Source organism: Colletes latitarsis, chromosome 1 (assembly GCF_051014445.1).
Source record: "Colletes latitarsis isolate SP2378_abdomen chromosome 1, iyColLati1, whole genome shotgun sequence".
Taxonomy (NCBI): domain Eukaryota; kingdom Metazoa; phylum Arthropoda; class Insecta; order Hymenoptera; family Colletidae; genus Colletes; species Colletes latitarsis.
In genome coordinates, this window is record NC_135134.1 from 54,616,706 (window position 1) to 54,644,633 (window position 27,928).

The 27,928-nt window shown below is 42.3% G+C and overlaps 2 protein-coding genes across 2 annotated transcripts in view; one reads left to right on the forward strand and one right to left on the reverse strand.

Annotated features, from left to right (window-relative positions):
- The window catches only part of LOC143345552 (synaptotagmin-10), a 48,048-nt gene that overhangs the window by 3,078 nt on the left and 17,042 nt on the right, over positions 1 to 27,928 (forward strand). The gene's annotated exons all lie outside the window — the stretch shown is intronic.
- On the reverse strand, positions 1,793 to 27,721 carry LOC143342716 (adenylate kinase 7). Its single transcript, XM_076766879.1, has 12 exons — positions 27,424 to 27,721; positions 24,538 to 24,744; positions 24,130 to 24,277; positions 20,665 to 21,079; positions 20,138 to 20,277; positions 18,685 to 19,094; positions 18,169 to 18,374; positions 14,196 to 14,513; positions 13,030 to 13,181; positions 12,515 to 12,654; positions 10,841 to 10,999; positions 1,793 to 2,128 (listed from the first exon to the last, which is right to left on the reverse strand). The coding sequence occupies exons 1-12, from the start codon at positions 27,610 to 27,612 to the stop codon at positions 1,793 to 1,795; spliced, it is 2,820 nt and encodes a 939-aa protein (XP_076622994.1). The 5' UTR covers positions 27,613 to 27,721.

Below are 27,928 nucleotides of genomic sequence, written 5' to 3' on the forward strand. Positions count from 1 at the left end.
ATTTTTGTTTGCTGCTTATACAGGTGGTACGATTTTAGGAACCTGTTGCTCGAATCGTATCTCGTGCAGTGCTTTATAAAAAGGCTTGTATCTAAAATAATTTTGAAAATACTTCGCGCGCGAATGCCTCGACCACTGGATTCATTGATAATTCATTTATGCCTCCGCGTCACGGATATCTTATACGCTGCATTGTTTTCTTTATTTTTCATTTTCGATGCTGTGTACGTTTCCGAATTATTACCATTTTACGGCACAATTTGAAAGTCAACGGAACCGATTGATACGCTGTTCTATCGTCGTTATGCGAATACAGACACCGGACGTAAATAATTCAATGGGATCGAAGCGACTATAAATATCGACGTGTCTTTTGATTTTTGTTCATCGACGGTAGCGTAGAAAGAGCCTAATTTTTAGTCGTTTTCCCGTGGTCGATGGCGGGGTGCATTCATGTAAAAATTTGTAATTGGCGACACGCTGGGACGCTCGACTAGCGTCAGACGAACCAATTCGACTAAATTGGCCCTTTGACGTGTACATTTACGACAGAGTTATTTTCGAACCAAAGCAGCTTTCGCAGCTTCCGCTGCGCGAGCACGAAACGGTCAAGGACTATGATCATTCAGTTCCGAAGCTGTGTGAGCGTATCCACTGCACCTGGAAATGAACGTTCCGTCGACAACTATGCGTTTCCTTTTCTAAGAGACTCAATTAACGGTGCCGATTAATTCCTACCTTGACACTGAGGGGCTTTAATGGGTTCGAGACTTTGGAATATTTCCTGCATTCTTCGCGATGCAAATAAAATTAACGAGAGAAGCCCCACGGGAATTGAAATTTAATATTCTGGGGATGACAATTAAATATATTATTAGTCCACCGAATACGAGACTCAACCCCTATCGCGTACCACCGCCCACAACTTTCCGATAAAGACGTCCTTACCTGATCGAGCTATCAGAGACATCTCTTCAAACCTTTGTCGCGCGAATCCTATTCCTAGCATCAAAGAATTTTTTAGCGAGAAGATGACAGAACAATTACTTGGGAACTATATCTAATAAACATTTTAGTTATTTTTGGGAACAAATGATGTAAAGCGACGAAGCTCCGTGACCATAATCGCTGTACAACCCAATTTCCACTACGCACAATATCAGGTCCTCATTACCGTCTTTTATTTATTACCACGTGTGACCTAGAACGTTATTACGTAATACGTCAAAAGATTCATCTTAATAGCCACTTTCATACGATATAAATAGATTTATTGCTCTCCAACGAAGAAGATTAAGGTCACCTTTGTAAATCCAAGCTCGTTGCAAATTTCGATTAAATCTCGTTATTGCCTAGCAAAGATACAAACTTTTAAATCAAAACAAGCACCTAACCCAGACTCCCACGCGAATGGAATCCGAAGTATCGCGGTACAATTGGCAAAGATATCTTTATTCCGACGTCGTACGGTATCTGACCACGATAGGGCTGTCAAAGAAGGCTGGGCGTTTCTAATTCAGCCCAAGAGTCGATGCTCGCTTAATATTTCAAACGAGTAGAACGAAACGCGACCATCGCTGCAAGTCACGGGCGCATTATCGAAATCTTGTCTCGTAGTGATCGAAGAGAGGCCAGCGACGTGCGGGGCATTAGCATGCGGGGATCATCGGACTACAGGAATCCCGGAGACCTGGTTGGCTAAATGTTGTCGTTGTTACGAGGACGCCCTGATCAATTAACAACCCCGTTTGTCCAAACTTCGAGTTGCGTGTCGGTTCGCGGAAGAGGCTCGTTAAACGTCATCCTTGCAGCAGTCCTCGGTTGCGACGGACTCTGTTTCACCCTCCCTCTCGTGAGATATCGTGTCGTCGTAGGTGAAGCAGGGAGTGAAGCACGGGGTGACTCTTGCAACCCCACAGACGTCCAGCTCGCTGCTGGTTGACGTTCCGTCAACGTCGTTCTGCTGGGCCTGTTCCTTCAGCGTCCTCATTATCTCCTCGTCCAGTTCCTCCGGAGATAGAATATCGTTTTCGTACTTTTCGATCACGTCCAGGACGGACTGCATCGTCTCCGTGAAGTCAGGCTCGAACATCTTCCCCTCTGGATTCTCTTTGAACAAGTACTCAGCCTGAAAGAATCAGATTTCGATTTTAAGGATGACAACACTACCTTGATTAGTCAAATAGAACTAGGTCAGAACCAACCCTTAAATGAATGACACGCGTTATGCACGCTCTGTATAGATAACAATAGATGGAGGACAGATTGAGCATGCATATTGATAAAAGTAGGCTGGCAGTGCTCGTACGAAGAGTGACAAAAGTATGACAGCGCTGACGAGTACTAGTCCTAGTTACCCTTATTAAAAGAATGTAATGATGTGTCAAATAAATCACATACACTTCGTTCTATTATCAGACACATTCGATCCAGACGTTGGCATGTTCAACGGGGATTCATGACAGAGGAAGCTAGTGACGGAATATCTCTCTATATTCTTTCTCGGAGCACGATGCAGTCGTTGGACGCACAATGCTGTGCACGCGTTTACTGGTCCACTTAAAAATGGGTCGTGTCACGTTTCACGAGTTTCCGGCCCAGTTTTACCCTCTAATCTCGCCTACGTTACATTGTTTACTCTTTACAATACACTCCTACGGTCGTTGCAACCACTTCTTTCAATGTTCCCGGATCAAAGTCGACCGAACAAAAAACGACGCGTAGGTTTTTAAGTCGGTTACACGTAAACGTATAGTAGAATTAATAACTCCGACGATATAATGGACGAAAAACATTAAAGATTAGAACAGATGCAGTCATTTACTCTACACTTTTTCGAATCACAGCCTAACACAAAGCGCGTTAGTGGACGGTTTAGGGTAACATACAGTTTCGATTTTGTCACGTTCGCGTATTTCCAAAACCTTGCCTGTACTTACATAATAACATGGTAGGTTCTGTTATTTCGAGACTCGTTCATTATTTAGTCGACTTCTGAAAGCAGAAGCCTCGAATCGAAGCCCGAGAATCCTTCTTCGAGTGTTGTCGACTGCTCGTTTTTCGTTATAGAAAAATGGAGCTTCGTCGAGTACTCCGACGTTGGGACAAAGATCAAATTTCGTAAGCCGATATTAATCGAGGAAAAAATAATAATGTTGTGTACAAAGCAATGTTTTTTCGAGGGAAAAAGGTCTGTGTATTCGCATCTGTCGTTTCAATTAAATAAATTGGCTTTGTTCCACGTTACGCGGATCCCTAAACCGTTTTAATCCGGAAATGATTACGCAAGGATTTCTTGACAAATAGTTACCATTATACGTCATTTCATGGTTATTTCAAGTTCAATATATTTCTATTTAAACAATTAAATTCTGCTTTAATATCGCGGCAGCGTAAAACGAAAGTGCATTCTGCGAATTCACACAGGGTGACCTTCCACGTTCACGGAGGAACGCGAGTTATTTTATCAAACGAAAAATCAAGATGCGTATCTGTATTTAATTTCACAACTTGTACTCTCTATCGCCTTCGAACGCCACTGTACACGGTGGTCGTTTAAACGGAGACTCTGAATTCTCTTAATTTAGTAAAAAGCATTAAATTTACTCGTTGATCTAAACAATTATTTGCAGAACGTAACTATAACGTCTAGTATCACGGGCGTTTGTTTACTTTGGAAAACACCGCGGTTCGATGTTATCCCAGAGGAAATATCGAAACTAGTTTCAGTGGAATAGCAGTTGTTACGACGCAACAGGGGATGCTAATTATGTAAACGCGACGGAGACGTCCAGGACTGTGTCTACTCGTTTTCAAACGATGCAGAATAATCGAGGGTTCTTATGTAACGTTTAAACGCGAGACAAGACACCCTGTCGTCTTTAATTTTAGCGAAATGTGACAATGCGATCTCGAAGAAACCTAATGGTCCTCGTAAGATTGATATTCGTAAGTTGGACGTTCGTCGTAATTCGAATACGTATCTCGTGGAATGCAACCACTCGGTTCATCATTAATTTTCATCCCCGTTTTCAGCTGACTCTTCCGGTGTAATATCAAACGATAGAAGTTTGTTTATTAAGCCCTCCTACCGCGGTACGTGCTTCTGCATCGCGTGTACTATCTCGTCACTCGCTGAATGTCGTTACCATTTCGCGATAGTGCACCTGAAGTTTCCGTTGTGTTTGTTTATCCTGCCATAATGTGGCGCTTAACAAGACCCGGGAACTTCCGTGCATCGTATTGTCTGCTGAATCATTTGCAGTGGCTTTCCCTTAAACCCAGGATTTACTTACGAGCAAGAACATTTTAAAACATATAATAATTCGTGTCTTGATAAATTCAAGACACGGTCGTTTTGTCGAAAATCTTAAGATCCATTCTATTGTACTCTTCTTCGGATAACGAAGTTCCAAAACACACGCAGGTCAAAGCTGACCTGACCTAGACCACTCAAGAATTATGGGTTTTTAATCCGGTATTTTAAGAAAATATTTTTAATTGCTATCGCGTTATATTCAACGCGAAGCAAAAGTAAACAGTCGCAGAATTGTCTATTTCTTGGTAGATTACGTACACTGCTAGGCCACAGAATGCATTCTACAAGGTCTTAAATCAAATTTACCATGCCTACGCGAATGTGCATAGAAATCGTGGCAAATTGAATCCCTGTGGCTTGCTGGTGCGCTTTGCTCGCGAAGACTGTTATCTTGCACTTTATTCGCGCAACTTATTCACGACGCCTCGACGAAAAGCAGCTTCACGGAGCGTAGAGATCGTGACTTTGCCAACAGGCCTTTTCGCCATGAACTTCGCTCGTTCGCGCCGTCTCATGAAAGTCCGGAACACCAGCGAATAAGTTTCGTCGCTTTGCTTTCCACGGTTTTCATTTATCCGTCGCGCAATTATGCGAGCTATACAAATCAGAGGTTGAGTAAGTCCGTTGCTAAACTATAGTTTGCTCGTTGTTTACAGATATTTGGACAGGCTTTCTAATTTCTTCGCGGATGATGTAACAAACGTTGAAGTTAGATTTAAAAGTAGTGGATCGTCTTTCGGCAATTATGTAACTACTATGCGACGCGTTCGCTTTCTTCTAATTTGCGTAACAAATACAGCACCGAACAAGCGTTGATATTACAAATTACGATTGGACAAAAAACCGAGTTTTGCAGAGCAAGGGACGCCCTACCATTTAGTCGTATTTCATTAAATTCAGCAACGTCTACCGTAAAAATATTCGTGTTTCCACGTATCCCCGTTTGCGTAACTTTAAAGCGACCCTGCTCAGCGCTGTTTCGCTTACCGCCCTAAATGTTAAGCCCTCATTGACCCGATGGGTACAATCTTTTTGCAAGGATCGTCAAACAAACGCATCCGTGACACGAAAGTAATCTCTGTGTCGGTGGTTCTCGAACTTCACCTTCCCTTTTGGAAAATCAAAGCTATCGCCGGTTGTCTTTGGACCACCCTGTACGTTGTATACGGCGAAACGATCCCCGACGCGTCGAGTAAATCATAATAAATGCCGCGACGTAATATCACGCGTGCACCGCGTTGATTTTCCGCGATAACCGCGAGTCTGTTGCGAACACTCCGAGTTACAGACACCTGCGACGCGAACGCGAAAACGCTCCTCGCTGTTACATTTACGACCGCGTCTGTAACAGAGCCGCGAAACTTTCACCGTTACGAGCATGAGTGCGAACGATGATATCGTGAAATTACGAGCAGCAACACGTACGTTGACCCCCTGTTACATCGTTTGGACTACGCTGCAACGACTTCCAAACTTTTCAAGAAGAAAATCTTTGCACAGTATCGTTGTAATAATTTGGCAATAGTTTCGTGACCCCTTCAGAAATATTCCTGGCCTTTTACATTTACAAAATTTAACTCGAGGCCCCCAAGAAATATGGCGTGGCTCGCTGGGGAGCTATATCCTTCGACGTCAAAATGATGTCGCTCATCCAAGGTAAACGCGAATACTCCGCCCATATTTGAATATTTTCCACCGCACAGTAGCTATTCGCAATTTATTTTAGAACCATTTCGTATTTATTTATCGCGCCACAATATACTCCTAATTGGAAGTAAATACAAATAATACCCAAGGATATGTCTCCCGCTGTGAATGATTGCTTTATTTCTTAGACACCCGGTGTGTACGCGGGAGGGGGGGGGGCAAACATTAGAAGTTTCAGACGTTTCAGGTAACGACCAGGGGAATTGTGTGGCGTGTGCTGGAAAAAGGAACACCCGAACGACGGCTACACATTCGAAAACGAAATCTTCAATCTCGTTCGCGTTTATGCCGTTGACGAGCGCGAGTTTCTCGCGAGAAAAATACGGAAAATGTTTTTCAGATAACATCGAGACCCCGGTTCGTATTATCGACGCAGACACGACCGACATATAAAATTGTTCCGCGAAGATTGAAAAGCTTCGATCACACACGGTTCTTGGAATACCTCGCGCGATTCAGCCCCATTAACCCTTTGCGGTCTTTCGGTTTCATTTTACCTGGAATTTAAATGCTCCCACTTACGTCTATCTCACGTATTTCTACCTTCGTATTTTATCCGTAAACTCCAGATTGACAGGAGCTATATATTTAATCTCTTATCTCGCGAGTTTACTTAACACCGAGTGTACCGTAATCAAAGCCTCGACTCTTTACTCTACGTCTAACAAGTTTCGACGTCCGTTAAAACGACGAATCAGAAAAAGTTGTAAAAGGTGTGATACACCCTCGTGTTATGACGAGACCTCCATTATGCTCGAATGTTTGCTTTGCATCCTGAGGCTTCAGCCTTCCACTCCTTTTCCAATAACTCGTTTTTTCCAGCACTCGTTCTATCGAGCAATTATTCTCTCGTTTCCATTCGTTCAACGTTCCCTACTCGAAGGTTAAACGACTCGATCTAACAAATTTACAGTAGCACGCGGTTCGCCGAAGCGTTACGTTCTGTATACGCTTCTCCGTTTTACGAGTATGATCGTCGAAGGCCGCTCTCGATTTGCCATTTATTCATCCCCGTCCGACGTTTTCATTGCCTTGAACTTCCGTAGACTTCTACAAGGTCATCGTGACGCAAGATGCTCCAGAAACTTTCTCACGGATCGCATTCCGCGGAAATACGATTAAACGTACGTTATACGCACTTGCATTGGCGTACCAGACCGAACAACCATAAATCTCCTTCGATTCTGCTCCGGTTAACTCTACGATTCGATGAATTTGAGAATACAGTGCTGCGAATAATTACGAATCCACCCGTTCTAGAGTTTTCAAAGTGATACGAAACAAAAATGAGAAAATAATCAAGCCAACCCAGATTAAATTCCCTCTTAGCAAATTTATTCCCGTGTAATTAGTTCACAATTAGGTAAGAACTTCATTATTATGGATTCGTTAAAAACGATGAAACGTTTATTACGATGTAAATTATAAGTTTCAAAGAGATACAATTTACATATTAATTGTCCTATAAACCAAGATACCCATTACTGTCGACGCTAATCGTTCTATTCCTAATTTTCATTTCTTAATTGCATTTTCATACGGTGTTAACCGCGTAAGGAGATGTCACGCCTAGTCCAGTAATGCTAGTACAGTAATCGAATAGGAAGGAAAGGCATTGCAGTAGTTTTTTCTCCAAGGAAGAAATACTTAAAGGCGTCCATTATTGGTGCTTTCACCTTAATATGGATAGAACATAAAAGTTCTGACAGTTACTTTCTTCGAGCAAAAGGTTCTTTTCCCAAAGAATAGTATGTCTGATAGGCGATATATGTCTCGTATATGTTCCATCGCGTTTCTAAAAGATGGAAATCATAGAAAGCGTAATGTTTTTACGAACGTGGCGTTACCGAGGATTTATTGCATCATGTCACCTTTTAAACAGAGAACGCCACGTCGAAGGTCGACACGCGAATAGAAGCGTGAAACGCCAATTGCTCGAAACCAGCCGGGGGCACGTCGAAGGGTAATGGGAATTTACTTCCCGTCGATATTTCACTTTTCTTTTTCTTCGACTGTTCGCGGCGGCAGTTTATCTTACATAAAAGCGGTGATCGATACCGCTCGAACGCAAACATCGTTCGAGAGTAGCCTGCCGAGAGGCATCTTCGATCCCATCTAACGTTTTCGAAAGCACCTTGAACGTGAACGGGATCCAGGCGTCGACAAAAGGGTTAAACGCGACCGACTGACAGTTAATCCGGGACTCGTCACGCTCCCATTACGATCGCGGTTCGATGTCCCGAAGCGGATCGTCGTCCGATCGAAAGAACCAGATCCATCGATCGTTGATACCGAGGAATTTGTCGTCGCGAAACTCTGCGAGCCCGAGAAGAGAGTGTAGCTCCAGGTAATGACGTTGCAACAGAGGTGGGGAACCGTTTGACATCGGAAGGCCGCGTGTCGCTTCAACGATTTCTCTCTGAGACCCCAGCTTTTGTTTTACGATTAATTTCGTTGAAAGTAACACGCGCGCTGCCTTTAAATTTAAAAATTTTGAGAGACAATAACTTCTTTCCTTTCCGAAAATAAATTTTAACGAGCAGCGTTCCTATCGATCGACAACACGCGTACGAAATTTGGCGAGGGTTCCACTCCCCTTTGGTAAAATATTTCAGACACGGCCCTGGCGCTTCCACCAGTCGAAATTCTATACTCCCTTCTAAACAGGCAGAACCGTCTCAGTTTACAGTGCGGATCGATGCTTCGCCTAAAAAATATCCGCTTTAATACCAGCCCTCTGGCGATTAGTTTCCATCCGCGATAGGAGGAGCCTCGGATCGTTAGGGTGTTTTTTTTCGACGAATTCGATAAAACGGAAAATGCTCCGAAGGATGTGCTTACTTTAGAAAACTTTCAAACTTTCAACCCTTATTTACTTACGTTTTCTCCAAGCTACTGAAATTTTTCAAATAAAGCATCTCACCGAAAGTTTATAATTTCTGTAGAATAAATTAGAATACCTACGCCAAAAGCTTTTATTTCGTTTCCTCGAAAAACGTACAAACGAACGTACGTTTGATATTATAGGTACCGGTGAAGTTCCTCGCGAAAAAGTTACGGGATCGGGGAAGTTCGTGAACTGTGCTTTCTTTTTTACAACGCGGCTTTTACTATTTAATCGCTGGAACCTTTTAGCGTCGAATCGTTCCGCAGCGAGAAGGTTAGCGACTTTTAGATCGATCGGAATCGAATGGATATCAGGGAAGGCAATTCATCGGAAAAGCTTTCCATGCGTCCGAGTTTAATCGGTGCTGCGGGACACAGTGATCCCGATCGTCGCTCGAAGCTTCGTTCAAAACTAACGAACGTTTGTTTTATTCATACGTATAGACGCTTCTTTATTCTCGAATATCAGCGTACTCGTTTTCTTAAGAGTCGGAAAAGGCAATACGAATCGACTTAGAAAAGGCTATTAAATGTTTATGGCTTAAATGAATTTCACGACGGAATTGCGAAATTGCTCTTTCAATATTCATAGAGTAGTATTAATGTGGCGTAGTCATGCCCGTTCGTTTGCGTACCAGCGTGCATTAACTTTAATATTTCGAATTACCCGTTCGCGTGAAAAGACATTTTCAATGGCGAAATCTTCTTACAAATCGAACTTGTTTAACGAGCAACGGCGAAAGGAATTTATATTTTGTGGAAATTATTCCAAGCCAGTCGCTGAGAATAGTGAATACAGCATCGATGTTTGTCTTTGGATCGCAAAGTGATAATTAGAGGATCGTTTCTACACTCCATAATGTCACGTACGTTGTTGATATTTTGCCCGTATCTGGACTGTATTTGCTTATGCAGGCTATTCCAATAGTAGACGACAAACTGAAACAGAAGTCGATACGTGTATGCTTCGTAAAGAAACGTTTGCGCAAACTTCAAACGAAATAAAAATCTGTTATTTTAGAAAATGAAACGTGTTCGTAATCGTAAAGTTATGATGCTCGAAACATAGTCGAAACGAATAGAACCAAGCACGAAAGATTCCACAACGTATTGCAATGGTTTCTGTTAACGATACAATGTATGTCAACGTATATCTTCTCGTGTTTGTCTTACGTGACCGTGTATAATATCTGTACGCGTCCCAGACTGTCTGACGCTTAAATAGCGCGACGGAAGTCAGACCCTGAAACTTTCCTTATACCTTGAAAATGGAACCTCAGATTGTAAAATGGTAAATAACATTCTGACTCCATTTGTCGCGTGGAATCACGTGTCTCAACTTCTGAGCTTGTAAACTAACTCAACCGAAGCTTCCGCTAACTCCAATCTAATAAACGCCCACAAAGGTAGCAATTTATCTTTCGATAATTTCCACGACTATGGTCGACCCAACTGTTTCGACATTAAATGTAAAATGTGGCTCGATCGATAAATATTCTCGAGTCAAATACGATGCTGTCACGAAATCTGGAGTATCGTAGATCTAATAAACGATACGTTAGAGCACAGTGGAATATTGGGTGATCGCTTGGAAAGATTGTCTGTGATTTCAGCCTCTAAACAGAAGCGTAGACGCGAAAGTATGTCCCGTTGCTAAGCGTACTACTTTTCCGGAAGATTCGTGGCACAATAATCCTATTCCTTTGTTTGTTATGCGGCATTTTTGCAATTCTTATACGGCCTTCGGTAAACCAGATAAAAAGAAAACAATAACAACAAGTTCCCTGCCGTTTGTTCGATCCTCTGAACGATAACGGAGGTAAAGAGAGGAGAGTAAAAGTTTCGCAGATAATTACCGTCGAAACTTCGAACGCGTTTTAATAATAATTCGCGAACAATGGGCTTATAAGATAATTTCGATGGACTCACGAGAAAGTCGACGGGGTCGTCGGGTCGCAAGTTCGCAACTTCGATGAGGCCTTGCGTCAACGTCGGGAAGATGTACTTCACCAGGTAGTGTCTCAGAGGCATTCCCATAAGACTGAGCCTTTCCTCTTCCTCTTCCTTCAGTTTCTCCATCAAGCTCGTCTGCGAATAGGAAACTCTGTGGGGATATCGGTCTCGCGGAACGTTAATCTCTCGCGAAGGCTCGCGCCGTGTGCATTTTACGCTGATTAGTTTCGCGCAGAAACGATAACCGCTGCCGGAGAACAATTCCGCCGTTAATATTTTGTGTCTGCGTTGGACGGGGGTGGAATAGGATGGGTTGCTCGCGCAACGAATGATTTATACGCGGTCCCTTCGATTTCCGATATTCATCTATCGAAATAGGAAACCAATGATTGGCATTTTCCGATAGTTGATACGAAAAGGCATTGTGCAAGCGATTCTAATGGAATCGCTAATTCTATATTACAATTAATACCGCGTGTCTTCCATTTGCCATCGACGACTAAAATTGCCGCGACTCGAAGTGTTTCTTTTTTTTTAAATATTGAATTTAAGAAAAGGAACGTTTATGAATCGAAGCAGCTTCGAGCAACGAATTTTCTTGTATTTTCTACGGTCTGGAAACACGATCGATTATACGAGGGACAGATGGACGTTACCTCGGTGGAAGAATATTAAATTTAATTTGAGAAAAGAAACGAAGGACTCGTCGATGATCAAGGAATATATTTTCGTAAAGTTAAAAGCAGACAAAAAGAAGTTTGCCTAGCTTTTACGAGGCAGATGCAATTTATCGTGTTATTTTGACGAAAGCAAAGAAAAATCAAATTAGAATTACAAATGGTTCTGTCCGTTCTCCCGGCGACGGCGAAACCTGAAATTCGTTTTTGCGGGATACTTTTTCGTGTCTGAAAGCAACTTTTGGAAGCTGAAAGTTTCACGACCGTAACATAAATCTGCAATCCTCGACACGCGTTTACGAATAAAACACGGCTAAAAAGGATCTCGATTAAAAGTCATCCTGAGAGTTGTCGAACTAGGAATGTTTCGCATCGCGCGAAGATAATTTTAATTTAAGCCAGTAAAAATAATTTTATAGAATTTGTCAACGTGTGTCCGTGTTACAACCGTTTGGGAAACGACGATGGTAGAGGAGATCGATATAAATGCAATTCTCTTTTATCCATTGTACCCGGTTCTTTATTTCGTCATTTTCGTTCAGTCGTATCGAATTGTTCTGCATTCTACGTTTCCGCGCTATAACGATTGTTGTATCTGTAAAGCTTTATCGTAATAAAGGGATGTGCGTTTTACGAATACACCGAGCAGAGCAAAGCAAAGAATAGCAAGGAGGTTATGGAAAGTTGATACAATTGTATTGCAGCCTTCTTTAAACGTAATCCGTTGCACGAGCGTATTTCAGAGATTCTCTTCGCGTTGTTTCTGTAATTATTCCGTAATTTAATTTAATTTTTCTATATAAATTTAGAGCCCATCTACAGGTTTAGAGCAACCGTCTCGAGCTCCGTTCTCCAAGTCCCTATACATTCTGTATATTCTGGATTAAAGTGGATAAACGGAACGTACTGCAATTACGTATTCTGCGAGTAACCAATTTGCCTTGACTATTAATTCGAAACAATAAATTCTAACCCATTCCTCCATTTTCTCTTGGCGTTCCCTCTTGCGTTGCAGAATTTCTCTCTCCTGTTGTAGCTTCGCGGCGGTTTCCGCACTTTGCGCTTCCGCCTCGTTGCGTTTTCGCGCTTCTCTCGCCTCCTCCGCGGTTAATCCTGACCGAATAAAAACCGCTATAGAAATTCACACGTTGGGAAAATGCGGGAAACGAATTACTGTCCACCTAACTCGACGTTAAAACGAACGTAATTAAACGTCTGTTTCGCTCGAGTTAATTGTAATATTGAAATATAAATTCTACAATTTCTATTTAACTCTCTGCCATCGTGGAGAAACTCGCTGGTTTAGCAGACAATTTCGTGTGTGTAAACGACGGATAATCAATCTGTCTGAAGCATAAATAGGTTCACGGTATTCCGGTGCCAGAGAAGTTATCTCAATATTTTTTCTCGGCAAGAAAAGACTGCTCCCGTCTCCAACGAAGTGATAAATGACAAATTCGACCACATTGAAAGTATCTTGGTCCTCACCGTAGTTCCTCGGCGGGCCGAGTCTCTCGAGACACTGATGAATCGAGGGAAACATGTCTGGACAAACGTCCTCCTCCACACCGATGATGAGCGGGTGAATTTCAATTTCGTCGAAGAACTGCAAGGGTGTGTTGTCGTCGGTGTTTCTGCTCCTGGTATCGATTCGTGAGAACGATTTATTTCGACGATTTTCGATAGCTTAGAGTTGCCAAATTTTTAAAAAGGGAATAATTCTGGGGCCACGCGATCGCAATTTCGAGAAAGAACGATCCAACGAACGCGAAATCGCGTCGACTAAATCGACGTCTGCGGTTCGTCGGGGCGATATCGTTTTACCTCGTACCCTTTAAAAGGTTTCGAATTATCGACTGCATCGCGATACACAATACAGCGACACGCGAATAAACGAGCTTTTCACATGCCGTGTTACGTGTTTTCCGATTTAATAACATTTCCCGCCATCAATTACTTCGCGATTCGAAAACATCTCCCTTTGGACCGTGATAATTTTCGTCGTATTGTATTCGATATTACCAGGTGCGATTCATGGCGGCTGTCGCGCTATTCAAACTCTTTGGTTATTTATTTTTTAACAACGAGGCCACTTTCCTCGCCAGACAAACGATAATAAAGTCTTGTTTTATCTTATAAAATCCCCAGAAAGTGTCGTCGTCGGTAGCCGAACACCTTGTATAATTATACGAATAACATTTTCAGTTTTTATCGATTCGGGTTACGTAAATAAGTCGAACTTTGAATCGAACAAATCGTTCTCTAATCGCTGACTACGAGTCAAGCTCGTATCAATGTTTTACCACATTTTATTTAAATGCGTGCCAGGTAGTCGTAAATTCCGACCGGCTAAGTGGAAATGAATTTTTTGTCGGAGATCAACAAGTCACCTATAAATCTTCCTGTTACGTCAGCGTATAATATTACGCGACCCTACGAGCTATTAAACTCCGCGTACCGTTCAATTATGCCGTGGTTTTTTCATAATTAAACTTGTTACGCTAGTTTTCTCGGATTCAATTACCGTTTCATTCAGGGGATAATTCAGAAATTCTTTAAATGTTAGGTTCAGCTTTTTTCAGCGTTTGCCATACATCTGTGAAACATTCTGTTCCTCTGGCTGAAACCGAGCCTCGAAAGAACGTTCCCATTACCTGTACTCCTTCAAACGTCGTATCATGTGTTCCTCGGTGTAATGGGTACCCTGGATCTCACTCTCTGGTTTCTGGATGATTCGTTCCTTCAGAAATTCGTCGCTGGCATCCAGAGCCACCACCAACTCTGGCACGATCGAGTGACCAGCGTCGCCAGCGTCGGTGGCTTCTTCGTCGACGTCCTCGTCCTCCGCGTCCTCTTCGTGCAGATTCTCCCCGGCGAACAGCTCCGTTGCCTGTTCCAAGGTCTTTGGATACCCATCCACGACGTACCCTTGATTTCGCGCCTCCTTGGAGCGTAGCTTCCTCAGGAACAATCTTGAACGGAATTACGTACGCGTCGAGTGACACGACTCATTGAGAACTTTCGATAATAACTCGGAAAAGTTAATTTCCCGAGAAGCAATCTCGTGAATGAGACGCCAGTAAAAGGAATCGATCGCAATTATACGGTAACCCCGGCCTGGCATCCGGTTGCTTGACAACTCCCACGCACGTTCAACTTTACGAAAACGAGTCTCAACGATCGCCGTTGCGAAATGCAGTTCTATCGGGTCGAGTAATGAGTTTGGTTATTTTTAACGGGACGCCGACCCGCGTTCCACGTGGCATTTTCTTATTGCAAGAACGATAACCCAGTTTATAATAATATATTTAATATACGTAAGCGAAACAGTAACTTGGAGAAATATATTTTATCGTTATTTTGTTTGTTAATACTCTCTATCTGCTTCTCTTTCTTTTCCTTGCTCTTTCTGTTGTTTATCGAGATTCTGATTATCAGCACTGGGAAGTATTGTAATCCGTATTGGGTCAGACGTTTTAGCCAGCGTTCGTCGAGCGCGCGTCTGATCAAATTACTCGACACTGTCCACATTCTACTTACTCATGGTACCATACTCGCCTTAACCCAGGAGTTATAATGTTTATTTCTTCTAAGAGTATAAAGAAATATTATTGTATCTTTACTTTCTCGTTAAACCTACGTATTACAAACACAACGTATACAGTAAAATTCTTTTTCATTTACTGCATTGTATTCCGTGTTGGATTAATAACAGTAACTGCATCTTGTTTGAGCACAATAACTGCATATTTCTCTTTGGTATAATTTTCGCTTCAATTCATACCATGTGCAGCTCTGTTGTAATAAATACGCGCTATTATTGTTACTCTGGACAGAAACGTCAGTCGAGCAGAGAAATATAAAAGTTTCATTATGAAATTTAATACACTTTTTTCACTTACAATTGCTAAACGATCGATCACACATGTAAACGTCGACACAAAAGAGTGTTTTTCTCGTTCCATCGAGAAAGCTTTTATCTAGAAAACAAAAAAAATACACTTCGATCCAATCATATTGAAATTTCATAAAAGCGACTATTCTGGGCACGACCTCTCTTTGTTAACTTCCTGTCAGCAGGAATCAAAAAACGTAAAATGGGTGAATAATCGTTCGGAGCGTCCATTAGGTCGAGGCAAAAAATTTCTATTTGAGGAAGTTTGGTTATCGAAGTTTTATTACGGAGGGCAACCAGTGACGCGTTATAATATATTCCTGGAATCCATAAGGCAAAATAGGAGTCGGTTTAAATAGAAAACAAATAAAAAACTGTTTTAAATATATTAATTTTAAAGCGATTCCCATGAATCCCTTGTTTTACAATTAGAAGCGTTTAAATATTCGTTGAAATTGGCCCAACGACGACACGCGCGGGAAAAGCCAGACGAAGGCTATAAAAGTGATGGTTCAAGATACTGTCGCGCGAGGTTGCTCACCTCGGAGAAGCCCCGACGAAATTTACGGGCACGACACGCTTCAATTTTTGATGAAGTGTCGCAGAATCGTGCAGCCACGTCGAGTATCATAAATTTCGCCGGAGCTTTTGCGAGGTAAGTGAACTCGTGCGAGAGTGGCTCTGGCTATCCACTTCTGTGCCCTTTGCCCTTCTTCCCCGCGTGCATCGACGTTAGGCAGGTTGTCGCGTTTCAGGCGTATTTTACAGACTAACTTGTACAACGTTTCCAACTTCGTTCTCTTTAAAACGTGAATTCTTTGCTCTTTTCGCGCAAAATGTTACAGGTTATTGTCGCTAATGGCGACGGTCCATCTTTTATTATTCATTTTAAATCTTCTTTGGCCGCTTCTCCTTTCACGTAGCTACTCTTTGAATCGAAAACAGCCTCACCCGTACCTAATTCGGTCGTCCAATTCCTCTTTCGAGCAGCCATATTCCCGGGGAAGCTTAAGTTCTCTCGTCAGTTTCAAAGCGACGCTCATAGGGATTTTAATGCCGTTCTCTTGGATCGATTTTCGCGACTGTCGACGCATCGTTTGAACCTCGTTCGAGCAGAAGCATCGTTTCTCGGTATCCAGACTAGTCAAACTCTTACAAAAAAAGGAGGGAAAAAAGATCTTAACAAACTGAAGACTCTATAAAGCCTCTGCAGCCTTCCGTTCCCGTTACCACGCTCTGGCTGACGATTAAAAAAAAAAAGTTCCGTTTATCGCACGATACAACACAGTCGACGAATTAAATCGTCGACGTCCGTGAAATTAATGAAACCGTTCGATCCTGTTCTGCTTAAGTTTCTCGTCCCTCTCTTTTTAACGGAATCGACGAAGCGATTTTTATATTAGGCATTATTATCCTCTCGACGGGAAACTTATTGCCTCTCGTACGGAGTTTTAGTTCTTTGGAACAGCTCCGGCAATCCGAATCGATAGGGTGATTCTGCAATCGCAGATGTGTACCGGTGGTCTCTATTTGCTACGAGCACCGAGTATAGGCTGATTTATCTTGCGAATTTGAAAAGTTATTTCCAAGATAAAAATTTCGGGTACACAGAATCGAAGGACGAACGATACATGAAATAGTATCTTAATAAGATCGTTTTCTAGAATTGAGAGTGACTAAAATGCGCAATATCGCGCGAGACATCCTAATTTAATCGTACACATGCGGTGCCATAAGATTTAGGGTACTAGCGTGGAGTGACCGGTACAGAGGGTTTACGAAGGGCCGGCCAGTATCTCTCGTCCCTTCCGACAGAGCTACTTCGGACGCCGTGCCCAGCAATGGTCGGTTAAACAATAAAATCCCGCAGGGAAAGGCAGCTATTGCACGAACGTACGCCGTCTACACGGGATCCCCTCGAAATGAAATTTCTTACACGTGGGGAATGGAGCATGAGAGCAGTCTTGTAACCGCGCTCGCCCTCGTCGCGTCATTTGTGGCGAAGATGGGCGAAATTCTTATCTTAACAAGAATTTTAAGCAACGAACGAAAGTCGAATTTAATTCGAAATAGAATTATCTTGGATCAAAAGAATCAAGGACGAATTCTGATATTGTCAAAATTTAGATTTCAAAGCTAAACTTGACAGACATCGAAAATAAAAACGTTCTACTTTGTGTTCACCGCTTACAGAGAAATGGGTTAGAAATTAGATTCGTTGCAAAACAGTTGCATAGGAATATCAAAAGAGCTTATCGTGCATTATTAATGGGAGATTAAAGTATACTTGCTGGTAGCTGTGTTGCCCGATTACCACGAACTACGGTCGATAAATCAAATTCCGTCTGGACGAGCGAATGGCGCTACATCGGTCGCGACAAAGGACGTATGAAGCGGTTAATTAAATGAACGCGGTCTCCTAAATACTGGCTTGATGTCCAATTCATGCAGTACCTTATTGTTGTAAGTTAGGACGTTTTAAACATACGCGTGAAATTTCGAGGAACCATTTCTGGCCTCATATTAGATTTTCGGTAAGGAATTTTTTTCTCAAAACTGCGTAGGATTTCGAGGGTATGTGTAACGACCAAAAATGATTGTAATTAACCCCCTTAGCTAAAAATAATTTTTTTAGAACGATTTGAAATTGTTTTTTTCGTCGAAAAATTTACAGTTAGTTTACGAGTTAAGTGTTCAACGTTTTATCGTTGCTGGGAAACTTTCCGACTAACTTGTTCAAAAGAGAGTCGTCGAGACGGCCCTTGTTCCTCTCCATGTTCTGCTGCATTTCATCTAATAACTCTTGAAGCTCCTCCAGGGTTTCATCCTCTTCTGGGTCCTCGTCGTCCTCGTCGTCGTCGTCGTCCGCGCGATCGCCTCCACCCGCTTCTTCGGTGTCTCGTTCCGCAGCTATCGTGGCCTCTTCGATCTCACTTGTCTGTTGGAAATATGAAAAATATTTCGAATTTTCAAGCGCAACGAACGAGAATCTACTTCAAAAGCATTCGTTTCCCGACCCCAAGGCTTGTTCTATACCCTTCTGTCTTCCTAGCCATTAAGCTGGTTAATCGAGGTCTTACTTAGCGGATTTATCGTTCCACGGGGCAGGAAACCTGAATACGCCATAACGAGCTCCTCCGCTTCTTTTAAAGCCACGAAGGATTATGCGAAAAAATTGCTTCGTGCATCATTTTTTGTCGGGATCGATATATTTACGAATTACTATAATACGCAAAGCTTAAACTGACCAACTTCTTGATCGTGTCCTCGATGAGAGACTTGGCGTGAACGTAATGGATGTCGTAATGATTGGCTAGATATCGGGCGACTATGGTCTTTCCGGACGCGGGAGGTCCTAGAACGATTATTTTCACCGGATGCAGGTTCCTGGCTGCTCTGTATTCCCTGACGATGGCGTTAATATTGTCACGAAAGGGCGTTTCTAGGTGCCAAGATATCCTGTCGACGATGTACGCCGGGTCAATGTTGAGGTTCACCGTCATTAGGTCGTAGGTTTGTTGTGTGATTTCTGGCAATAAGAAAGCTTCCTCCTGCTCGATGTTTTTCACTTTTCCGGTGGTAAGCGCTCTGCTGATTTTCTGCGAGAAAAATCGAGACGAACGAATGAAAAATATCGTGGACGATTCGTTCCATTTCTCTGGAGAACGTGGGTACGTAGACACGGCTTCTTTTGATAATTGATACGAAGATAGAAAACGCGAGGTTAAAAGCAGCAATTAATCAAGGTAGTACACGCATTATCTTCCGTCACGAGCGTAATTCGCAAGATCAAGGTTAGGCCTTGTATACCCGGTGAAAGCTAACTTTAAATCTCGTAAGTTTTCCTATTCTAAACTTTTTAATTCAAGGTCATGGCGTGCTACATGACTGAACTTATCCTTGTGTCAACTATAACGTACGTGGGATAAAAATATAAGGTTCCGTTTAAAAAGGAAAGAAGAACTTAAATGACCTTGATAGCCTCCGCAACCCTTATACCGTTTACATTTTCATTGGTCTACGACTCGAAACGGAAGATAAATGTCGCGATATAGAGAAGTATTAGAGCATTTCCGTGTGTTTCGAAGCTGCGTAAGTCAAAGAGGAAGATGGCTCGTTTCCGAGGGAAATATATTCCGGCAGGTGAAAATTTTTATTACTCCATAAAACTTCGATAGCTCGTAAAACACGACCCTGAGGAAAATGTTCGCCTATCGGAATATCTACCCCTTCGAACAATCTTCTCTTTCTCTACCCCGGTTTCCCTTCGCGAGATACGAAGATACTCCGGCTATCTGCGTAGAGGCAAACAGCTCGTAGAATTGACAGTCAATAGGATAAGCTTCGGCAATTCGATTTACAAGCTCAATAGGAATCAGGGGCCAAAGACAAGCTGGAAAACGCGTTGACATGGTCTCGTAAATTGGACGGAAAACGTGTCAGACGGCAGTTTCATATTTAACCAACCGGATTATCCACGACGGGTAGAAAGTAGAGATTTCGTAGGAGGATAGGAAAAACTGAGACAGGGATTTGGTCCACGTTGGACGCATAATGTAAGACGCGAGGGAAAACAGACCGCGTACGAGCCCGAGGATGATCAAAAGGGGAATCCACGGGGGATCGAGAGAGAAGTCTACGAGAGATGGACGGTAAATGGCGAGAGATGGCTACGAGATACGTAAATAGAGCGTTACAGACCGCGACAAAGAGCCGTGACACGATCTCTGTTCATCATCCGCCGTAATACCTTGACAATGACGCTCTGCGAGGTCATTTCTTGTTCCGTGGCCACGATGTACCGCAAAGGGGGCCAATTTTGCACCGCGTCGAGCACCACTCTGCGTACCGATGCGAGCAACAATCGTTAAACGTTCGAACGTTCAACCGTTCGCGATCGTTAAACGTCCGCGCAGCCTCCGAGTCGCGTTATTCAACGACGAGCGTGTTCGTTGCGCGACAAACGTTACACCCGGATTCCGTTTAACGGTTAATTCGTTTCAGAGAACGGACCATTAACTCGAAACTGGTCCCACTGCTCGGAAGTGGCCACTTTCGATATTTCGCGGTCAAGAAAAACGCGACAGAAACGTTGCGCATCACATACGAGTCACAGTAACGCGACACGAAGGACGACTGTGTTCCACTTTTGACGCACAGACAGGGAACGAATTAACAATTCTGAACATCGACGAATCGATGGAATTTTGACCGAGTTTCAAACTCACGCGAGCAAATCGCGTACGTGCAATAGGGGAATTTTGTTGTCGCCACGGCCGAGGATGGGTAGAAACGGAGCGTTGCTCCAGGCCATTTTGAACAGATGGTGGAGAGGACCTTGCTCGTCGCCGTAAGTTATTCCGCAGCAAACCACAAGCGTTTTCAGCTTGTTCCTCAAGTTGAGCTTCTTCCTCACCAACGTCACCTCCTTCTCGCATTGAACGTAGTCCTTGAAGTTTGGGTGCGGCTTCCGTTTCCGGAAGTCCTCCTCGGTGAAGGGCAGCTCCGGCTCGTCCGGATCCAATGGCTTGGTCCGCGCCCAGGTCATCAGAGTGGATATCAAAACGAAATATCGTACGTCCTCGTTCCGCTTGAAAGCCTTCGGTGCTTTCTGCTCCATCTGTTCCAACTCTCTTACGATTTCTGAAAGAAACGGGGAACGCGGTGGCTTTTCAACGAACTTATGGGGTGTGTCGTATTATACTTATGCGCGCCTATTGTACGCGCGTTATAGCGCGCGGTCAACGTTTATGGCGTTACACCCCTTCTCTGGTAAAAAAAATTTCAGAAGCTGGTCACATTCTCGCGTTGAACGATACGGAGACCGTTTATGACGTTCTGAAAAATATTTTAAGAGCGTGTGAAACTACCCCTCGAATGTACGCAAAAAAAATTTCATTTTCCTATGTTTTGTTCCTAATAAAAAATTCGTTGCGATTCCGAATACGATATCACTGGGAAAAATTCATCAAATTCCCTCTTATTTTGTCGCCGGTCATGATGGAGTAACCCCTTGAGGGAATCAAGAGAGAATAATAGTAATAAGAGTTCGTGTAAACGTACGTGCCGTTTACTCTCTTTCCGAGTTACAGAAATTGATCCGTGTTCAAAAAAAAAAAGCTGAAAATAACCGGAAGCTTGAGATATTGTGAAACTCTGATAGCTTTTCACCGACCTCGCGGGACGTATTGTTTCGTATGGATGCCATTTAAGGGGAATGGAGATAGAAAAATAGTAAGGAAAGTTCGTGCAAACGTACGTGCTATTTACTTTGTTACGGAGATGTGGAAATCGATACGGTGCGGGAAATATACCTGTATTTAAAAAAAAGAACCGAAGCGACTCTTTTACCGATTCTTTTTATGAAAAGCTTGAAAAATATTACAGAAATAGTCACCTCAGATTTCAAATATATTCACTAAAATTTGATGGAAGAATAATATTGGTTCAGATCTGTCTAGAAAATGTTTCAATATTTAAATTCGTTTTCGATGATCCATCGCATATGTCCGAGTCGCGCTACCGGAAAAAAATAGGTCGCTTCTCCATTTTTGTTGCAGATAGGAACAAACAACAGTGGAGATAAACTTTGGAATGGTTTAACGAGCTGTAACTTGCTACAATTACGCTTTTTCCACAGTTGCAACGATGTCACTCTAACGTCTAATTCTACACTTTTGCAGACAGATACTAGATACTATTCTCCATGCAAAATTATCACAATACGATAATCATTAAATTGAAAAAATCAAATATATTTTCGTTACATTTATGAAACTAACCAACCAAGCTACTTGGTACATTCAGGAATAAAAATAAAACTCATCGGACATCTATTGCAGGGTTTTATAGGAAACATAATCTGATTCAATAGTTTTTTCGTAGATGAAGGCGTAGGGGAGACGTTGGGTCCTATCCTCCTAGAAGTTGTATTAAACTCTGGCAGCAAAAATGACCCAAGAGAAAACTTCCTTGCTCCAGCTATAGTCTGGCAGGTTTTCCGGAACCGACCCTTTATAACTTGGATAACAATGAGGAAGCTATAAAATTATTCCAAGTCCAATAACTCCCCGATAGTAGTACGCTAGGGAGCTCATGTTCGTGATGTTTGAATCGAGGATGTACAAATTTTTATTTTTACGTAGCCTCGAGATAAAATTCTTTGTTCTATTCAATAATATCGTACAACGTTTCGTCTGCTAATTTTGTAGAGCAAGATATGGAAAACATTTTCCTCGTTATTTTCAATTTCATATTGTAATCTCTTTCAGAGTATTCTCCGCACGAGCCAGTGCACTCGCTCCAACATTATTTCTTTTTTACGTGATCACTTGGGATTTTTCATTTGCTTCGCTTGAAACAATGAATAGCTTTGCTTTGATAGTTTTCTGTTCCCGTCGAAATAAAGCGAGGGGAGTTTTGAACAGGCAATGCCTTGTTGTGAAGCAGAGATTGGCTGATCCATTACAGCAACGTTTCCGCAAACACAGATCTGTTCAACAATTTTTAACATAATAACGTAGAACTTTTATATCAACGAACGTGAAAAAAATTGCATTGAAAACGATTCATTGCTGTAAACAAAGTCAACGAGAAATTGCTGGAGGGCATAAATAATATTTCCATTGAAGAGTTCCAGAACAAATTCAAACAGTGGAAAACACGTTCTGATAAATGTGTTGATTCGCGCAGATACTTTCAAAAAGATTAAAATATGAAATTTCTGTTGGATACTTCTTGCTTGGATCTCTTCGTGTTTCTAGAAGTCAATTAAAATATTAGGTTCTTTGAATTGTTATTTAACTTGATAATATACTGACGATCTATCATCTTTGAGGCAGCTTCGTAATTCTGTTCTTAGAGAAATTCCTATCTTTCTTAGGGAAAAACTGTTGCAGGTGGTTTCTGCAGTCGTTCGAGATGATGAATGTTCCACCGCTAGGGGAATTCGGTAGGAATCTAAACGAGTGATAATCTGAAGAGGGAGGATCAAGAGAACATCTCGATCAAATTCCAACAATTTTCGCCGTCGCTATAAAGGCATGCGAGGGCCTGACGTTATCGTGTTTGAACAAAGCTCCCCTTCTGTTGGCCAATTCCAGACACTTTTTGTCGATTATTGCCTACTAAAAACTGTTATCAATGCTATAGCGCTGATTCTTCCGATTCAAGGGCAAAGCACGCCAAAGGAATAATTGCAACGCGGCAGGCATTTCCTTCTCATAATGCGTCGTCCTTGAAGACTTTGGGATGTAGCGCTAATTTCTCTTTGTTTTTGCAGGGAATTAGAGTCCACGGCTTCCCGCCACAACGTTCTTCCATATTTCAAACGCGTTTTCCCCCCGGAGACTACTCATTTGTCACGGAGAAAAAACTTTTCCCTCCGACGAGCCACGGCTTTACCGCTCCTATAGCGACAATGGATAATTACCAAAGCAACGTCGAAGTCGGTTCCAAGTTTTAATGACCGAACACAGCTGGATCGCATTTTCAAATTTGACCACGCGACCGAGCGACACCGTATATTCTCTTGCAAAGCTGTCCACCGCTAACGCAATTACCTATGTGATTTGATTTCGCATTCGAAATCAAATTGTCCAGCGAAAAAATTGCATTGTTGGCGAGTGAAAGGCTGCTGGGCCTCGCTCGATGCAATTAATTCACTGTTCGAATCACGTATTCCCGATTCCAACCTTTCAATGCCCAACGCGCTTCGTCGACCTGGTCCTTGTCGTTCGTGATATCGTATATAACGATCCCGCAGTTCATCAGCTCGGCCAATAGGGCGTCACGATCCCTCGCGTCCTTTATAATCATAGTCACGTCCTCCGGCGGCGAGTTCTAAAAAGGGAAAATGGAATTTCGAAACGACAAAGGCGAATCGAAGTGTCGATGACTCGCGAGACTATTAATTCTTGGGATTAAAGTAATTTCTAGCGCGTAAAGTAAACAGAATTCCCTGAAATTGGCCTCCGTTGGACCCTCGACGAATAGGAAAATAAATTTACCGTGAAACGGGATACTTGGAAAAGGAAGGATGGTGGATTAGTGGGGGAGTAGCCAGTTAATCAGACTAAAAGGGAGCTGCAAGTATTATTTACCTCAGGGTCTGAAATGGTACCGATCACCTCGTACTTTTTCGAAGTCTCGTCTCTAGCTGCTGCACTGTGAAACTTTTCATCCACAACTCCATTTTCCTCATCGCCGATCCTTTCATCCTCCTCGTCAACCTCCTCTTCCTCTTCTTCCTCCTCCTCCTCCTCCTTATCGACACTTTGTGGATTAACGTACTCTTTCTCCAACAACAGCTACAATTTTAATTTTGTCCCCTTTAAACGAGACGCTACTAGTTGACAAATTAATTGACAGCAACAGGCATGGATTTCGTTATTTCGATTCCAGAATTTTATTTTTAAAGGCTGCGGTTATCGACACACGCTGCTTTACTCACACGCATAGACATTCTTCGATGAAATTTGTGACGTTATTAAATTCTACCCATCAAAGGGAACTCGCGACTCGCCGTTAAACATCTAATTAGCGTCGCGCTGACGAAGTGACGTTATAATTGTAATTAGCTTGTTTTTGGGATGGAAAGAGGAATTCGATTGTAGGACCGTAATAACATTTTCTTTTACGATATTTTGGAAAATTGCGTTCGAGGTGAATTAAATAGCGCTATTGGTAATGAATTGAGCGAACGGAACGTTGCACCACAGACGAGAATAATTGTCTATTGACTGAGTACCAAGACTTTCTATGTTCGCGGGTAATGAAATTTTCAAGTAGAATGTATTCTAGGAAACGTAACCTAGCATTGACATTAAATTATACTTGTAATTATGTGGTTGGTCAGAGGTACGCTTTGCAATCGCGAAAGTGTGAGTTATTAAAAAATTACAGAACTGTTCCATCGAATTAATCGAATTGGGGAAACTCTTGACCGTTTATAAATGAAATTTTTGAAATTTCCCAGAAATAAATTACTTTTATAAGCTGAAATTTATACTGAAATCGAACCGTGACACCAATGCTGTAACAAGGTTACCGTGTTACGTCGTGGATTTAATTATATGCATTTATTCAAAGTTTTATTGCCATAAAATAACGTAAAAACTAAAGAGATTAATATACATGGTGATTTTAGTAATTGAATCAGACTGTAAACTATCTTAGGCAAAGAAAATGATTGATGGTTTAATAACCTGCATTATGCTATGATCTCTCACCGAGCGGTTGCACTTTGTTAACGCACGGATGCACTTGTAGATATTAATCGCATCATAGGATAATAGAAGTCACTATAGTTCCACTTCCATTGAGAACAGAATTATACTTTGATCCAATAAAATGTTCAAACTGATGTTCTTTCATTGTATTTCAAATCAATAAATAAATATTTACAGGCCAATGTTTCATTTCTATTGTGATATTTGGTTAAACAACGAGTCCAATGTAGCGCGAAATATCAGAGCGTAATATATATTGGTATATTTTTAATCACAAAAATCCATTCGACGTTTGTAAACTTTTCCACGGTAAAATATGAAACATTAACGTTCCCAGCTGATTCATTCCGTGGATATCTCGATTCGAAAGCGTTGCCCTATATCGCTCGACTGGTAATTAGGGTATATGTTATTCGTTTCGGAAATATTAGTTTCTTGTCGTTGAGTTCCTGCAAATATTCACGCAATTTCCTTAATTGCTGCATTCCCGTCGCGAAACCTCATAAGGTCTTCCAACGTAATGAGTAACGAGCTATCAAAGCGACGACGAATTCACGGACCCGTAATTTGTACATAATTTCATTATAACTTCTTAGTATAACGCCGGTCAGGGACGCGCCTGAATATTTCGGCACCTAAGCTTCCAAACTTCTCGTGTTAAGACAAATTACGAAGTTCCGATGAATATTTATTAAAATTGTCCGGCACCCGAGCTCTCAAGTTTCCTTCTACTTATCGAAAGGCCTGGCCAGTAATGAATTTTAATTCTCCAACGCTTTATTCAAGTTCTAACCGTAGTCTCGCCGTGACATTCGTCGAATCAATTCTTCGTGACAATTATTGTACCATTCTTCGTGCTGATAAATGTACTGTCGTTCCTAAATCCCATCTTCTCGTCAGGATTTTTCAGAATATATTTCTCCCCTCGCCACTAGCAAATGGAACTGTATGAATTCAGAATCTTGGCGGTCCTCCACGCGTTACGATATTTAAATCGACGCGCGCGTGTCAATATCTTTGAAGAGGTTAAAGACTTGCATACGGATGGAAAATATCAGCCTACATCCTCTGGAAAATACGCCTGCACGTCGTGACGACCTCAATAGCAATCGACGCATCGTAATCCCACACACAGCGGAAAAGGAAGTCTGATTTACCGGTCGGTTTTCTCGAAGAAGGGACTCTTGTGCAACGTCTCCATAAAGACTGTTTGCAGGACGAAGGCATTACACCCGTAGGCGTTGTATAACCTGAAAACCGCTTTGGAATCGTCGCTAGCGTCCCCATTTACACGTATAATCCTCTAAGACGGTCTTGGAGAGACGATTATAAACTCGAGAGCTCCACCAAACTTTTAGAAATCACAACACGGTTAAACCTTGAACTTTGCAAGCACAAAATGTGGAATATTAAACATGAATATTTTAAGCATAACATATTTCATAAATCTCTTTTCGTCCCCATTACGTACATAAAAGGTGTTACTCGTTCAAATAAATAAGTACGCGTTGCACTGTCGTTAAAAAAAGCTCCTACCTGTAGGACGTTAAAGAGGATGTACCGGAACTAATTTGAAATCGATAAACCGAGTTCTACTGCGTTCTCTCTCTTTTTCTCAGGCTGGTAACGCGGCCATCGAGTCACGCCAGTAACCTAGACATTGCATCGTAATTTCTCGCACGCGGTAATAGCTGTATATACGCCGGGTACGTAGATGAAAAACGGGACGTCAGATTCCGACAGCGACGCAGGACTTACATCGGTCAATTTCCTCCCGTGATAACTGTCAACGTGATTGATAAACACGCGCCATGGCTTGAAAGGGGATTCGACAGGTTCCTGCGACGGAAGAAAGATCTTCCGTCTCTGAAACAGGTTAAAATCGCTCGCGGTGTTGGAACTCGAGTCTCGTCTCTCCTCTGGCTGTCGTATCGTAGTCTTCTTCATCGCTTTTTGTACGTATGGGGATACAAGAGTCGACACGAACCGTGATTCCGAGTTTTCTGGGTGTCTGAAGTTGAAACGATTCGATGGCACGCGCGACTTCACGTCTTGTGATTCGTTATAAAGGTTGTTTTTCGAATTATAACTTACCTTAGGTTATCTTCGACCACCCCTAACTCGAAAAGGACAGCTCCTTCGGATTCACACCTATTTCTGAAACACTCTGACCGGTCTAACAAGAAAGGACCGCAACAATTCGGGGTAGAAATGTTGATCGCGATAGTTTGGAGGGTTGAATCGTCACCGTGTATCCACTTGG

Excerpts from the sequence above, each read along its gene's own strand:
- LOC143342716 (XM_076766879.1), bottom strand. The coding sequence starts at position 27,612 with ATGAAGAAGACTACGATACGACAGCCAGAGGAGAGACGAGACTCGAGT. Across the intron at positions 24,745-27,423 it reads ACGGGAGGAAATTGACCGAT|CTGTTGTTGGAGAAAGAGTA; the intron begins GTAAGTCCTGCG and ends TTAAAATTGTAG. Across the intron at positions 13,182-14,195 it reads CGACGTTTGAAGGAGTACAG|GAGCAGAAACACCGACGACA; the intron begins GTAATGGGAACG and ends AATCGATACCAG.